At 55.0% G+C, this 14,564-nt stretch overlaps 4 protein-coding genes across 4 annotated transcripts; 1 reads left to right on the top strand and 3 right to left on the bottom strand.

Annotated features, from left to right (window-relative positions):
* Nucleotides 1-356: 356 nt before the first annotated feature.
* On the bottom strand, nucleotides 357-2,696 carry JDV02_003097 (uncharacterized protein; the record flags this gene model as incomplete). Its single annotated transcript, XM_047984190.1, has 3 exons — nucleotides 357-1,056; nucleotides 1,112-2,398; nucleotides 2,482-2,696. The coding sequence occupies 3 exons, from the start codon at nucleotides 2,694-2,696 to the stop codon at nucleotides 357-359; spliced, it is 2,202 nt and encodes a 733-aa protein (XP_047840164.1).
* Nucleotides 2,697-4,969: 2,273 nt separating this feature from the next.
* Nucleotides 4,970-5,583, top strand: JDV02_003096 (uncharacterized protein; the record flags this gene model as incomplete). The annotated part of the gene is made up of 2 exons (XM_047984189.1): nucleotides 4,970-5,183; nucleotides 5,276-5,583. The coding sequence occupies 2 exons, from the start codon at nucleotides 4,970-4,972 to the stop codon at nucleotides 5,581-5,583; spliced, it is 522 nt and encodes a 173-aa protein (XP_047840163.1).
* Nucleotides 5,584-8,898: 3,315 nt separating this feature from the next.
* JDV02_003095 (uncharacterized protein) lies at nucleotides 8,899-11,324 on the bottom strand (the record flags this gene model as incomplete). Its single annotated transcript, XM_047984188.1, has 3 exons — nucleotides 8,899-9,661; nucleotides 9,717-11,027; nucleotides 11,107-11,324. 3 exons carry the CDS (start codon nucleotides 11,322-11,324, stop codon nucleotides 8,899-8,901), a joined length of 2,292 nt encoding a protein of 763 aa, XP_047840162.1.
* A 2,860-nt stretch (nucleotides 11,325-14,184) lies between these two features.
* On the bottom strand, nucleotides 14,185-14,539 carry JDV02_003094 (uncharacterized protein). Its single transcript, XM_047984187.1, has 2 exons — nucleotides 14,381-14,539; nucleotides 14,185-14,326 (listed from the first exon to the last, which is right to left on the bottom strand). The coding sequence occupies exons 1-2, from the start codon at nucleotides 14,475-14,477 to the stop codon at nucleotides 14,190-14,192; spliced, it is 234 nt and encodes a 77-aa protein (XP_047840161.1). The 5' UTR covers nucleotides 14,478-14,539; the 3' UTR covers nucleotides 14,185-14,189.
* Nucleotides 14,540-14,564: the final 25 nt, after the last annotated feature.

The following is a 14,564-nucleotide window of genomic DNA, read 5'->3' as shown; positions in this document are numbered from 1 at the left end:
GGCTGCCTAGGCTGCTTCTACAGCCTTCCTTCCAAGTCGGCAGCTCGCAGCCAAGCACTTGTTCCCGCTCAGCTCAACGCCGTAGTGCCTCGTCACATACAGAAGAAGAATGGACATGTAGGTCGAGGTTGCCAAGTATTAGGATGTACGCGTAGTGGACCGCGAGTCTCGATTACCAGGCCAACCCCTGCCATCGTTGTATCCCTTGTCCACGTCCCGAGCGCTAGAAGGACTTGGGCATGAGCAGCTGCTATAGGTGAGGCACTCGTGTACGACACCAACTAACAAAACGCGTCACCGTCGCAGCAGAGCCAGCGTTTGAAACTGGGCGGACTCGTTCCTCGTTTGCGCAAGAGCTATGACAAGCTGCCGAAGCCCATAGCCTTTCGACTAGACGGAAGGGGTGATGCTTCCCCAAACCGGCGCGTCTTGGCGTCCCAAGTCAACCACTTCCCTGCGTTAGCGATGTTGCGCCCAATCCAGAGGATGCGCTCCAGCCTCTTCTCTCGATTTAGGGTCCTGGACGCCGACTCCATGTAGCGCTTCGTTTCGTCGAGTCTGCTGTTGCCGAACCAGCCATTCGGGAAAAAGTGCTCGGCAAAAAGTAGCCCGCGCAGTGCATGGTCTTCCGGTAGTGGTACGGGCTCCTCCCCCTGCTTCTGCGGACCCGGAAACTCCTCCGTGTCGATCCGCGGCTTCGTCACTGTCATCCCGAGCAAGGAGTTGAGCATCGCGCAAGTAAGCCCCCAAGGGTATCGGCTCTCGAGGTGCGACATAGCAGCCGGAAGCTGAGACATCCGAAGCATAAAGACCAGCATCGTGTGGATGAAGCTGAGCATATTGATGTCTCCCAACCTCCGGAGTACAATCTCGTATATCCGGACGACGAACTGCAGAGACTGCTCAAACTTCTCTTCGGGGTCCCAGTCGGTCTCCTGTATCGACTTGCCATTCGCCCGGTCGCTTATTTGGCGCCTTGTTAGCGCCTGCATCAAGACGTTGGACTCTGCGCCAAAATCTAACATCAAGCAGCACAGAGAGATGCTCAAGTAGTACCTGACCGTCTGTCAGTACACGATCGGCATATCGTACCGGATGCGAGCCATCTCACCCCTTTTCGAGCCAAAAAAAGGAGTCTTCGTGCTCGATTCGGTCGTCAAGAAGACTTAAAAACTCATTCATAGACCCTTCTAGCTTCTCCCTTGACTCTCCGGAGAAGAAGATGCCGTGCACGCGCATAAACGCGGCATCAGCGGGGTCAAGCTCGTGGGGTGAGCCGTTTAAAAACGGATCAAGTAGCGTAAAGATGCTATCGCGCGTGCCAGGGAACGAGATAAGCACGCAAAGCGACTTGGCATATAAGTACAATTGCTGTAGCGCATTTGGTCGCGCTAGAATTGCACGATGATGGTAGAGACGGCCGATTGTGGGTGATTTGTCCGAGGCCTTGGTGTACCAATCTTTGGCAATATCTGTCCACGTCTCTTTGTCTTGAGTATCATCCTCGATATCCATCCGAATCCTACTCAGGTCGCCGAGGCATTCCATCCATATTTCTTCAAACGCCGGTACGGTTTCGTATAATAGCGTCGTTATGCTATAGGCGGTATGGATGAAGGTCACCATGTGGTCCACTGAGTCTGGGAGCCTATGACGAAGAAGTTCCAAGAAGGAATGCATGCCATGGCGCCACATTCTGACTGTCATGGCTTTCTTCGAAGCGAGATAACGCAGGGCTTCGCTAGCTGACGGATGCTGGCTTGCTTGGAAGAAGTCGTAATGATCGTGGAGTACCGATCTATGTAAGGCAATGAGAGCTTGATATTGTTCTTGGCTGAGTTGCTTCGTGTCCTGAGTGCTAATACACCCCCTGCACTTGGACTCAAGCTCGACCAGGCCTGCATAGATGCCGTCGACCTCGGCGACCAGCTGCTCAGGGGAGATGGGCTTTGTCTGTGGCTCCCTTATCATCTCGGGCACCGAAGAGTGCTCTACGGGCGAGCCGTGGATCCATTGGGGGTCTCGCTGGGCCGTATTTTGAGGAGACTGCCGTCCGTTGCCAGAGATAAGCTGAGAGTGCCCGGGCCGGGGCGTCTTTAGCCCTGCGTCATCGTCAGAGCTGGATGTAAAGCTGCAGTTGAATTCACTCCAGTCACTCGGTCCCACGGGGCTGCGGCACGGAGCGGGTGGCGAGGAGCCGTGGAGCTGGGCCACCGCGGCTGGCGTGGAGGTTAGCTTCTTGCTGCGACGCTGGTAGCCCTCAGTTTGGTCCTCGGGATCCTGGTGCCGTTCCAGCTCGTTGGCGCGGTCTATGGTGGCCGGACCGCCGGAGACGGACCGCCGCCTAGTTGGTCTGCCTCGACCGGTGGCCCCAGGGGACCAGGCCGCGGGGTGCGATCTGCAAACGCGCAGTCAACTCCACAAGAACACTTTGAAAGGATATAGCATGACACAACACGTCGGTGCGGCATGGGGGCTTACTGAGGGCTGTGTATTGTGACAGACCCAAAGGCGTCTTCGATGTCAGCATTGATGGCCAGGGAGGAGTGGCTGGAGACGTTTGCGCAGACGTGGGCTTCGAAGGAGCCGAGATTGGGCTGGATCTCGGCCTTGCAGAGGGGGCAGCTGCTCTGGGCAGCGGCCTCCTGCCGGCCCGTGTTGCGGAAATAGGCAAACCACCACGTAAGTCGCTCCATAAGGGGCTTGTGGTATGTTTGGTATGGGAATGCTTGATTTTTTGCTTCGATATAGAAAGATATGAGAAGGATGGAACTGATCCTCCTCGTTCGTGCGATGGACGGCCGTGGGGAAGAGCAAGCGCGGTATATATACAGAAGAATTGTTTGCGCTCCGCGGACAGCCTGGAGGCGCCCTGAGGCATCGGCGGTAAGGCAACCAGAAGACGGCTGGCGAACCCGCTGCCTTGCATGGCCATCTTCCATCTTGACATAGTGCCGGACGGGGTCATGCATTTTCCCGCTATCGAGGAGCAGCTGACATGTCTCCAAGTCGCACTATACTGGCCAATACGAGCACGAAGTATGCCCAAACAGCAGGTGCCGTGACAAACCAACTGTATGAACAGCTTGAACTTGTTCTCAGACCCCCAACAGAAATCCCATGGGCCACAGTAGAAGCACAGTCGCTTAGAAGCACCCCAGTCGTTGGAATCAAGGACCAACGGCAATGCCGTCATGGATGGACAAAGAGCATGGGCTGCCATGTCCCTCGACACCAGACGATAGGAGAGTACTCCCGGGTACGTATTACGAACCACCGGAGTTCAGGCATGGGGCGGACAGCCATGGGACGCGTTTCACGCCATAAGCAAGCCCCAAGGGCAAGGGATACACTGATGGGCGCCCGCTTGAGGTGTTATGCCCACCGTCGTGCCAAATTGGGCGGCCCACAACCAAGTATTTCGTCCCGTCAGCTCGAGGGCACGACACCCGGTCACATAGCAGGATGAACAGGTAGAATGCGGCAAATGGAGGGGCGTCAGTCTAGTAAACGGTGAGGCTCGTTGGCGAATCCCTATTGCTGTGCATCTTACCCTTGCCCCTGACACTGAAAGTGGTGGGTGAGCTCGAGCGGCTGGTGCGCGAGACACTGGCCAGTAGACAGGAATGAAATTGGCATGACGAATGACGCGCCGGGTGGGCTTGAGGCAGGATGTTCTTTGGATCGAGGAGCAAAGGTGGCCTCTCTTCTGCCTAGGGGGGCTTTGCGAGAGTAAAATTCGGCAGTATGAAGGCAGCGCTGCCTGTACTCGAACGAGAGGCCACAGGTGCGAGTAGCACCTCGCACGATGCATCCGACCAACACTCCAACCTTTATGCGACGGTTGATGGTGTGCAGGGGCGGATGAGGTGACCCCAAGGTACACGTTACCAGCCACCGCGGAGGAAAGCTCGCCGGATGGCTATGGTCGGTTCCGGACACATGAGATGGTAAGGACGGCAAGACACGCATCGGTGTGTGCGGTTCAGGGGTTACCGACATGCTCGTCCAGCCCCTATTCCGTGTCGGGCGGCCCGTGGCTAAGCTTTCTGGCCCTAGCGGCTCACAAGCGGGAAAACTGGTCACTCTGATGGAGGTGGTGTTGGTCAAGACGGTGAGGCTTGACGGCAAGGGGGCCTGACATTGTTGCCCCCATCATCCCTACCTCTGACGGCCAGAGGCAAACTTGAGCAGCTGATGCGGGTGAGACACTCGGTAACGACAACAAGTCATCCGAGGCTCTGTCATTATGAAGGCAGCCAGCTTTTGTTGCTGTGTGGAGGCCACTACTGGTTCGAGCAAGGGTCGCGGGAAGACTGAACGACATGGCTGGAGTTTCATCGTATGCGTGACAGGCAGAGATGCAACAGCGAGTCAGCCTCTGCTGATTGCCCAGACCAACGAGGCAATTCGAACCGTCAGAGCAGCTGCACAAGAGCTCGGTGACTGGGCTGATGCTCCTGCCTTGGCAGCAATACCCGGGGCCGGGGTCTGATGAGGGGGTGCGGAAGGGGGCAACATGCACTCGTCGGGGTTGATGCACACTTCTCCGCCAGCGTCGTTCCACCGAGGCATGTTCATGATTCATGGAAAAGCAGCGTGTTGTGGCCCTTCAAGATTTGGGGTCCTTGCGGCACGGGACGGATCCCCACAGACTAACACGAACTGAAGGGGCATGAGCCACCCAAACCCAACGGATCGCAACCGCTCCTCGAGCGCCAACCACAAAAGGCACGTGCAACACCTGTATGCGTTACTCCAGCCGTATCAAGGCCTGCCACTCTTTGTCCCCATTTGCGATTTCGCCAAACCTTGCCCTTTGCTCTTCAGGCGTCACCATTGATGTAAGCAATAATATCACGTTCCACATCACGGATTTGCAGTGATGGATGCTCCGAATTTTGAGCCTGGCGACCCGTGGGATCACTTTCCGCAGAGTGTTGGGGAAATCAAGGCTCATCAAGACGCCATGTCGCCCGTTCACAGCACCGAACTCGAGGCCCATCCCGCCGAAGCTCAGTACCAGAGCCAGAAAATGTTCCTCAACGTCCCGTGTCAGAGCCGACCACCATCTGCGGCACCAAAAACCGGAAACAAAACCCCAAGGATGGTGAGACCTGGCATCAAAGCTGCCAGGGACATGCCTAACAGTCAAGGATCTCGAACGGCGACCAAGAAGAAGCGTAAGAGATACCCTGGCCCTCCCAAACAGTCGGCCACCGCATATCATGGCTTGGGAACTACCGTTTATCGTAGCTAAGCTTTTGCTCTATAGAGTGCCGGCCGGTTTCCACCTTAACACCCGAACAATTACAGCGCAAGAGAGCCAACGACCGAAAGCTCCAGCGCGGTTATCTGCTAAAGACCAAGCAAACCATCCGTTCTCTCGAGAAGGAGGTAGAGGATCTGGAACGACTCCGGGTTGATGATTCTAAGACCATTCAGGAGCTCTGCCAACGCAACCAAGATCTTCATATCGAGCTTATTTCCGGTTACAGGGCAATAGGCATCCAATACTCATATTGGGCGGCTACAGGAGGAACTACTGGCGGTGGGGACCCTTCAAGTACTGCCGAAAACTGAATTTGCTCTGTCTTCAGTTCTCGCCAGCCTGCCCCATCATATGCAAGTGAGATCGGCAGCGCTCCAACTTGGTTCGGCATCTGGTCGGAGCAACTGCATGTGAACAACTGGCCACGATGGGAGCAACAAAAAAAGGGAGAGGGCAGCGGTCGTTCGTCCCGTCCGCGGCTCACGGTTGTGTCGTCATGGGGCTTCACTTAAGCAGCTTGATTTGGCTGCCAACACGCGGTTGGCACTTGAGCTTAGAAATACATATCTTACGGCGGCAAGCAAAGAATACCCCCACGCGCGGAGCGAGATGGCGAAAGTTATGCCTGTACAACTTTGGACCTGCAGATGGAACGGGCATGTCTATCCAGGAATGATGCGAGCGTTTGAAAGCTGGTTGAATCACGCATCGTGACAGAAAAGTAGTTGCAACGCCTGCCGCACAGCTCACATTTGAGGCGCTTGCCTGTCTCTCCATCCGTTCTGTGGGGCGAAAGACCTACAACAACCACCGGCACGGGAGGTAACTTTGTCCCAAAGTGGCAGCAGTAGTTCGCCGTCGACACCTTGTCGGGACGGAAGACGAAGATGATAAGATCGTAGTCCGAAGCAGTCAGAACGCGCTGTATTTCAGCGCTGGGTGTCGAGCCGGGTACTTCAATGAGGCTGTAACCTCGACCTAGGGGGTCGTATCGTTTAATCCCAGCCGTGGGCATGTACTAGAGTGTGTTAGCGGCCATCGTTTGCAGCAAGATTGAGTGACTTACACTTATGTCTGGCTCTTCACCCATGAGGATGTTGATTAGGCTAGTCTTGCCGACTCCCAGCTCACCGATGATCAAGCATGATGCTCTCCTGCTAACTGTTCTGCGGAAAAGCGAAGACCAGACGAGTGAAATTGGACAAGTGAGAGGTTCAAAGCAGGCAAACATCTTGGCCGCGCCGTCGATGCTTCAGAAGTGCAATGGTGGATGTGGTAGGTACGGTTGTTCAGATGAATACAACATGCAGTCGAGAATGACCTGTCTTACCCTCCGCGCAAGTTGACTGGGCGGCCGCGGCACTTAAAGAATGGACCGAGCGGTGCCCGAGGCTCTTGATCGGGAGCGGTGGCCAGCCGTAAGAGGTGAGCCATGTCTCCTGGCAACACGAGAATCGTATCCGCCGAGAGGAGCAAAGCGCAGAGACCGGCCTCAGCAGCCGCGACGCGTTCCCGCATCCGCCAAGTCAAAACCATGAGGAACGCCACGCAAGCTATGTCTCACCCCCGTCTCTTATCACAATATACATTACCAGGGTATAGAGGTACATGCCTTTCGTTACGCTCATAATCCGAGAACGCCCAACAGGCACTACGAAAGGTGGGGAGCGAGGGGGAAGAGAGAACACCCCCCGCTACGACTCGTTCCCACACCCCTTGCCGCGACTGGTTGCAGTCCCCTTGCCACAACTCGTTCATCATCGGCGCCACCGTAGCAAACTGGGACATCTATGAGCCACCTACTGTTGATTCTCATCTCAATCCTTGATCCCTCACGGGCCTACGTACTTTGTGTCGTACTCTGCCGTTGACGGATTCATGCTGGAGCATGCAGGCCAATGAGCATTGCCACACGAATCGTGTCAGAGCCACACTTGACCTTGTTTGGCTTGGGGCACGCATTATCACCAACTGGCCTCGCAAAGTAACAAGTCCGAGTGTTCCTTCCCCGCGTGTGCACGATGCATCCTGCGACTTGGCGTTGGGATCACGGGCGTACCACAATGAGTCTAGCCGCCCCCCATTTAAGGCGCGAGTGACCATCCCGGGGAGCTGAGAGTGCTGTCGTTGTCACCCCAACAATGGTAGTTCATCTCATTACCAAGATTTCAGTCAGATGTGGCCACATTGACGACGTGGGCTACAAAGAGTGTAATCACCACCGCGAGTGTTCAGAAAATAATCTTCTTGAGTCCCATGTCGAGCTCAAGCTTGAACAATGTCGGGAATGCGAAAGCGACGAGGTGCTTTATATACATTTCCAGCATCTATCGGACGCCCGGTATTTGGAGCGGTACTGGACTACGCGTTATCTACTAAACGACAAAAGCGCCCGCGGACCATTCAAAGTCACGGACAAAGACTTGATCGACTTGGCAGAGGCTCCTCATTGGAGGACTATATGGCAAAACCACATTCTGCGACTTATAAGCGAATTCAAAAACGGGGCAAGAACTGTCTATATGAATGGCTTGGAAGAGATTCCTATTGAGCTGGATGATCGGGTCGAAGAATTCGTGAAGGAGGTAGTACGGAAGGCAACTGAGTGAGTTACCTTAGGGTGCCGCGTCGGTTTGATGGGGCAAAGTGAAGGCAGAATGACAAACAGACCTAGCAAGTTCAAATTTGCATGGTTGACTCGCCTCATGAAGGACCGCTCTGAAAAGAAACGTTACTCCATCTCGTACATTGACCATGAAGCAACGAGTACGATGAGATGTGAATGACTCGCAGACGGACACGTAGTTCGCCCTTGGCCCTTACACCGGCAGGTAAATGGGGGCATAAATAAGGTGAATGCTACCCTTGATGACAGCAAGCCCCTCATGCTCCAGGTACATAATATGATCGGGATGCCAGACCTTGCGGCGCCCCGCCCCTGTGTCACGATCCAGTAGCTTGACATCACCTGCCTCATTTGTGAGCGGAAGCAGAAGCGCACCGCCTAAGGTAGGCCAGGTTGCAGTTCCCGCTTCGCTTCAAAACGCTTCGGCGGGCGGCTTGAGGTTTTCTAGTGAAATACCCTGGGTCAATGCCCAGTCCTTGATCTCGACAGCCTAACGCCCATTAGTATCCGCGGAGCTGTGATGGATATATATGGACCACGGACGTGTCCTGGGTCCATAGTGCACTCTTACGCCTGAGAGACGTACATTGATATGTCTCCACAGCTCATCATTGTATCGACGACTATTTCCGGTCCTCGGCGAGCTCTAGTGTGCGAGGCCCTCGTTCTACTGCCTCATCTTCCCCTGCCCTCTACGACTTCAGAAACCCAAGGCCGCACAAGCTTGATAGCTTTATCCATCGGCGACTCAGGGCTGACAGTCCACTCGTCTTGTCCGTAATGACGTGGAGCGGGGGTCGAGTCCCACAGCTCTCTATACCGTGAAAATTCTTCGCCATGAGCCTTTGACGTGATCATGGATCGTCGCAGCCGAATTGGCTCGTCGGGCAGCTCGTCGGGTAGCCCATCTAAGCGAGGTATCATTGTCTTTGAGGCAGCTACTTAGACCGTCTAACGGACGTATGCGGGTGGCCAACGCGTCACGACGACTTCGCAGTCGCTAGGTGGCCCTTTCGTCGTCTATGTCCATCTCTACTGGCGCGGGTCCAGGGTCGACGGCCGTGACGCTGGCCGCGTCCTGATTGTCACTAGGCAACCCCTCCAGCTCAAAATCATACTTCGAATCCACGCCGAACCGACGCGCCTTGTCATCCCATGTCAACCACCTGCCTGAGTCGGCGATCCTACGCCCGATCCAGAGAATACGCTCCTGTCGGTCCAAAGTTTTGGAAGCCGCCTCTAGGTAGCGGTCCGTTTCGTCTAGCTTCTCGTTATCGAACCAGCCCTTCGGGAAGAAATCCTCGGCGAAGAGCAGCCCGCGCAGCGCGTAGTCCTCCGGCAAGGGAACGGGTTCTTGACTCTTCTCTTCCTGGCCGGGGAAATCCTCCGTGTCGATCCTTGGCTCTTTCTTTATTGTCTTGAGCAGGTAATTGAGCATCAGGGAAGTAAGCTTCCAGGGGTATCGGTCCTCGAGGTGCGACATGGCTGCTGGAAGTTGGGACATCCGAAGCATGAAGACTAGTGTCGTATGTATGAAGCTCAGCGTATTCTTGTCTCCCCACCTCCGGAGCACAATCTCGTAAATAGCCACCGCGAACGGCAGAGCCTGCTCAAAGTTCTCGTCGAGGTCCGAGTCGGGCTCCGTCACCGACTCGTCATCCTCCTCCTCATTGTCTTGCTGCCTTGTTAGTGCTTGCATCAAGACACTCGAGTCCGTGCCAAAACCCAATAGCAAGCAGCAGAGAGAGATGCCCATGTAGTACCTAACGGTCCGTTAGTCAATAACTAGCACGCACCTCACTAATGTAACTCTCTTACCCCACTTCTAGCCAATTCGAGTGAATGCTGTCGTCAAGAAGACTCAAGAACTCATCCATCGAGCCTTCCAGCTGTTCCTTTACTTTTCCAGAGAAGAGGATGCCGTGCACGCGCACAAACGCGGCATCTACGGCGTTAAGCCGTTGGGGCGAACCGTTTAAAAGAGGATCAAAGAGCGTCATAACGCTTTCGCGCGTGCTAGGGAACGGAACGGGCACGCAAAGCGACTTGGTATAGAAGTATAACTGCTGTAGCGCATTTGGCCGCGCCAAAATTGCAAGGTGATGGTAGAGGCGGCCAGTTGTGGAGGACTTGTCTGAAGCCTTGCTGTACCAATACCTCGAAACGCCTGTCCACGTCTCTCTGTCCCGAATATCATCATCTTCGATAGCCATTCGATACCTACCGAGATCGCCGAGGCATTCTATCCATGTATCTTCAAAGGCCGGCACTGTTTCGTATAACAATGCCATCATGCTATACGCGATGTAAATAAAGGTCAGTATGTGCTCTAGGGCGTCGGGGAGCTTATGACGAAGAAGTTCCAAGAAGGTATGGATGCCATGGCGCCACATCCTCGCCGGCATGGCGTATTTCGAGGCGAGCCGCCGTAAGGCTTCGCTAGCAAACGGATGCTGGCTGGCCAGGAAGAAGTCGTGATGCTCGTGGAGTACTGATCTATGTAAGGCGATGAGAGCCTGATATTGTTCTTCGCTGAGTTGCTTCGTCTCTTGCGTGCTATCATACTCGATGCACTTAGACTCAATCATGACTAGGCCTGCGTAGATGCCCTTGACCTCGGCGACTAGTTGCTCGGGGGAGATAGGCCTTGTCTCTGGTTGCCTTATCATCTCCATGACCGAAGGGGGCTCCATGGGCGAGCCGGGGTCCCCTTGGGGGCCTCGCTGGGCCCCCTTCTGGCGGGAGCGTCGTGAGTGGATGGAGGCGAGCTGAGATGGCCCGGCCTGTGGCATCTTTGGTCGTGCGTCCTCCTCAGGATTGTAGAGGTGACGAGTGGTTGGACGGTCATGCTTGGGTGCGAAGCTGCGGTTGTCACTCGACTCACTCGACCTCGCGTGGCTCCAGTCAGTCGTGGGTGGGGAGGAGCCACGCAGCTGGGCCACTGAGGCTGGCGGCGAGCAGAGCTTCTTGTTGCTACGACGATGGAAGCCCTCGGATCGGCCCTCGGGACCCTCATACCTATCCAGCCCGTCGGCACGGTCCACGACAGCCGGAGTGCCGGGGACAGGTCGCTTTCCGGTTCGTCTGCGGTGGCCGGTGGCCTCGGGGGGCCGGGCTGCAGGGTGCGGTCTGCACATACGCAGTCAACACCACAGGAGCATCTTAAAATTGCCATGACATGGCACGACGGGACAGCGAGAGTGCTTACTGGGTATTGTTGATGGTAATGTTTTTAAAGGCCTTCTCGATGTCGGCGTCATCAGCAAGCGTGGGATGGCCAGGGGCGTCTGCGCGGACGTGGGCTTTGAAAGAATCGAGGTCGGGCTGGATGTCGGCCCCGCAGACGGGACAGCTGCCCCTGGCAGCGTCCTCCCGCTGGGCCGTCTTGCGTAAGTGGTGAACCCAGCCCTTGGTCAGTCGCTCCATGGGGGGCCTGTGCTGTGAGATTTTTTGGACTTGTGTTTTGGTGTAGAAAGATACGAGAAGGAGACTGAGCTTCCCTGTTCCGCGACTGGCGGTCGTCAGGGACGAGAAGCGCGGTATATATAGGAGAGAGTTGCTAGTACTAATGGACAGCACGAAGTCACCCTGAACTACGGGCAGCAAGGCAGCCGAGAGGCGGCTGGCGAACCAGTTGCCTTGCATGGTCCTCATAAGTCTTAAACGTAACGTCGGGGGGCGTCATTCTTCAGTCTGCCACCGAGGAGCAGCTTGCGAGGTGGCCCCAACGGCAAGGAATACATGAGTTCAGTTGCATTGCACTTTGACGGCAAGACCATTGAACATGTCTCGTTTGACTTCGGAAGAGTCAAAGAGGGATCCGTAGATTATGTGAGGGTATACTGCGGGTATGAGAGCAAGGCACATCCGACCAACAACATGCAGTCACCGCCCATGATACGTGAGCAACCTGGCACTCTGACTTTGCCTGCGCGACCGACTCCACGGGGTCTTCTAAGTCAGTGTTCAAATTTGAAGTCGGTATTTGAAAGTGCCAGACCCTACGGAATCTGGGTGCACAGACACCCCATAGCACCGACGCCAGCACGATTCGTGATCTGCAGACGTAGGTAGCGCGGACCGCGTCCTGGTAAATGGTCGCAACGGCAAAAGAGACATTAGTGGGCCTTCGTCAGGGTTGCCAGCCGTGCAATCCGCGCGGGCGCGACGACCTGCCACATGCAGGACAGATGGAGGGGGTGTAAGAGCAGTAGACGGTGAGGCTTGACGGCGACCCCCTGACAACACCGCTCATCTTACCCTTGCCCCTGACACCGAAGTGGTGCGCGAATAGAGTGACTAGTATGCAAGACACTCGCCAACAACATCGGACTACAACGTTGTGCGGCCGTGTCGATAGCAGCCAGCTTTGTCGCCCATGGACGCCTTCCTAGGATGAGCCCGGACCGCGACGGAGCTGAGGAGAGGGAGTCAATAGAGCATTTGCCCTCTGTGGCTGCGGCACGGCCCAATGGCTCCAACTCGACGTCGCCACGGGCGAAGGCCAAGATTCTATATAGGCAAGTCCACGTCCTCACGTTATCATTGCTTTTCCGGGTTCATAGGCACACAGACCAGCCCCCAATCCGCTCCTCTTAAGACGACGGTACGTTCAACAGACCATCGCTTCGACGCACGACCTACGCCTCGGACAACGTCAAGCGCAAATTCCCATGGAAACCTTTTTCGATCCCACCATACTCGGACAATGGAAAGGGTATGCAGTGGTAGGTCGTCTCAGTATGAGCGATAGACTGTATTGCCTCGTGGAGTCATGTACCATGACAGGCGAGCCCCGGTCCCTCCGTGGTTACAGACACTTTATCTCACTGGATCTCGTCAACCTTGCTCAACATTTAACTGGCCTCAACTTTGATCAGATACAGGAGTTTATCCGAATTGTTACGCACAAGACCAACTACCAAAAGACACCGGACAGCGGCAAGATCATCAACTACGGCCTGCAGGAGCTGGCACGCAGAAAGCCCAAGACGGCCGAGACGCAAGACAGGCCAGCACTCCATTCAGCAGGAAACATAATATGCCCAAGCGGTCAAGACGACCACCCATTGTTCATTGAGCGTCCTCCCTTGTCAATCCAGCAACTTATCCGAACGAGTGGCAACAATATAAACCTAACTCGAGAGCCTGCCCAAGAGGCACAAACTAAGGCTACAAATCGGGGACTGGCCGAAGACACTACCTGTGACGCTGCCAACACGCTACCAGCAGTGATCCGAGAAATTGGAGACAAGAAGCTCCAATGGCTCTGTCAGCAGAAGCTAGCCGGGTTACCGTGGCCAGTCATTCGCGCAGACTATGCTGAGAGGTTCTATTGCCCTGAGATTGCGACCAACGCTTTGGCCATGCGTCTCTATAGGTTAAAGCAAAGGAACCCACAATTGGCAGACTTGCTCACAACACGAGAACGAGCAATTATGAAGGAGCAGGAGCGATGGCTCTGTCAGCAGAGGCTAGCCGGGTTACCGTGGCGAGTCATCCGCGCAGAGTATGCTGAGATGTTCCATTGCCCTACGATTACGGCCAGCGCCTTGATCATGCGTCTCCAGAAGTTGAAGCAAAGGAACCCACCATTGGCAGACTTGCTCACACCACGTCAGCCATCACGAAGAGGCGGCAAAGTGGTCGTCGGGGCTTCCCGCCCGACGGAAAATAATCACGCTGCCAAATTAGCTAACGAAATGAGCTCCTCTCGGCAACAGCACTGGCACCTCGTCCTTGAACCGAGTTCATCTAAGACCGCCTAACGTGACGAAGCATAGGCTGTTGCCGGCCTTGCTATATCATGACGCGTTTCTCAGGAGACAAGGCTGGCATTGAAGACGTGGAGGTCTCACAACTTGTTCGGGTCGGAGATCAACTTCTTGGCATGCCACTGGCGCCCGAACGATGGTCAGGACGCTCTCATTGGCCGCTTTAGTGGTTCATGTAATTTGAGTATTTGTAAAACTAGAAGAGCAACACTACAGTTGCGTCGATCCACCATTTGATATGGTAGGGCGGTATTATTGCATCGCTGTGTCCTGGGCATGTCGGTAAAGATTTGCTCCACTCCAGTCTCTCCAATCCTAGGACCGGCTTCTCATACACTGCCAGTCGGCTGGCATATTCCTCAGCCTAGGGCTAAGCAGTGAGAGCACCACAATTCGCGAAGGGTTGGCCTGTCGGGTAACTACTATCCTCAACCTGCGACAAAGTAACATGACACAACACAGGCGCAGCCGGACGGACTCTCATGGTTATTCTCAGGCAGAATGTTCCATTGCGTGTTTACTTATTGCGTTCATAAAACTCGAACTCAAACTTGGTTATATCTGCGCGAAACATTTTCAAGAGGCCCTCGCCAGCTCCGTGTTGCTCCAGTTTCTCCGAGAACTTCGCCAACTGGTCAATGGTGGGAGATGCTTCTGCGACCAGTTAGTCGTAGGTATCATTGGAAGTTTAGACACGGAGATACGCACTATCACCGAAGCGTTGATGGATAACGAAGCCAAGTTCCTCGGAAGCACGCAGGAAGATTTGCTCATCACCCTCGTAATTGACCGCGCCGGCCGCCATATCTGATGTTGCTTCCCTTTACTTGATCCTCGTCACCGCTGTGGGGAAATATAAGAAGAGTGCCAATGGCTTGCGTAATGCCCTTGT

Source organism: Purpureocillium takamizusanense, chromosome 2 (assembly GCF_022605165.1).
Source record: "Purpureocillium takamizusanense chromosome 2, complete sequence".
In the NCBI taxonomy this organism is placed as follows: Eukaryota; Fungi; Ascomycota; class Sordariomycetes; order Hypocreales; family Ophiocordycipitaceae; genus Purpureocillium; species Purpureocillium takamizusanense.
This window is presented reverse-complemented; position numbering and strand designations above follow the sequence as displayed.